Here is a 223-nt window from a genome sequence, read left to right on the forward strand (position 1 = left end):
GGCCAGCCGGGCACTGTCGGCGGAGCTGGTGGCGCAGCTGGCGCGGCGGGACGAGCTGGCGTTCGAGAAGGAGGTGAAGACGGCGTTCATTGGGGCGCTGCTGGCGGTGCAGGGGGAGCAGCGGGAGCAGCGGGAGGCTGCCCGGCGCCGCCGTCGCGACAGGGGGCTGAGCCTGCAAGGCGGGCGTCCCGAGCGCGGGAACCACATGCCCAGGAAGGTGGGG

At 74.9% G+C, this 223-nt stretch overlaps 1 protein-coding gene across 1 annotated transcript in view; it reads left to right on the forward strand.

The window, feature by feature from the left end:
- FEZ1 (fasciculation and elongation protein zeta 1 (zygin I)) overlaps window positions 1–223 on the forward strand; it is a 13,736-nt gene that overhangs the window by 10,249 nt on the left and 3,264 nt on the right. Inside the window, exon 6 of the mRNA XM_010581333.1 lies at window positions 1–217. This exon is cut by the window's left edge and continues 18 nt beyond it. Within this exon, the coding sequence (XP_010579635.1) occupies window positions 1–217 (217 nt within the window). The remainder of the gene's footprint in view (window positions 218–223) is intronic.

This window comes from Haliaeetus leucocephalus, unplaced genomic scaffold, assembly GCF_000737465.1.
Source record: "Haliaeetus leucocephalus isolate CR32 unplaced genomic scaffold, Haliaeetus_leucocephalus-4.0 Scaffold773, whole genome shotgun sequence".
NCBI lineage: Eukaryota > Metazoa > Chordata > Aves > Accipitriformes > Accipitridae > Haliaeetus > Haliaeetus leucocephalus.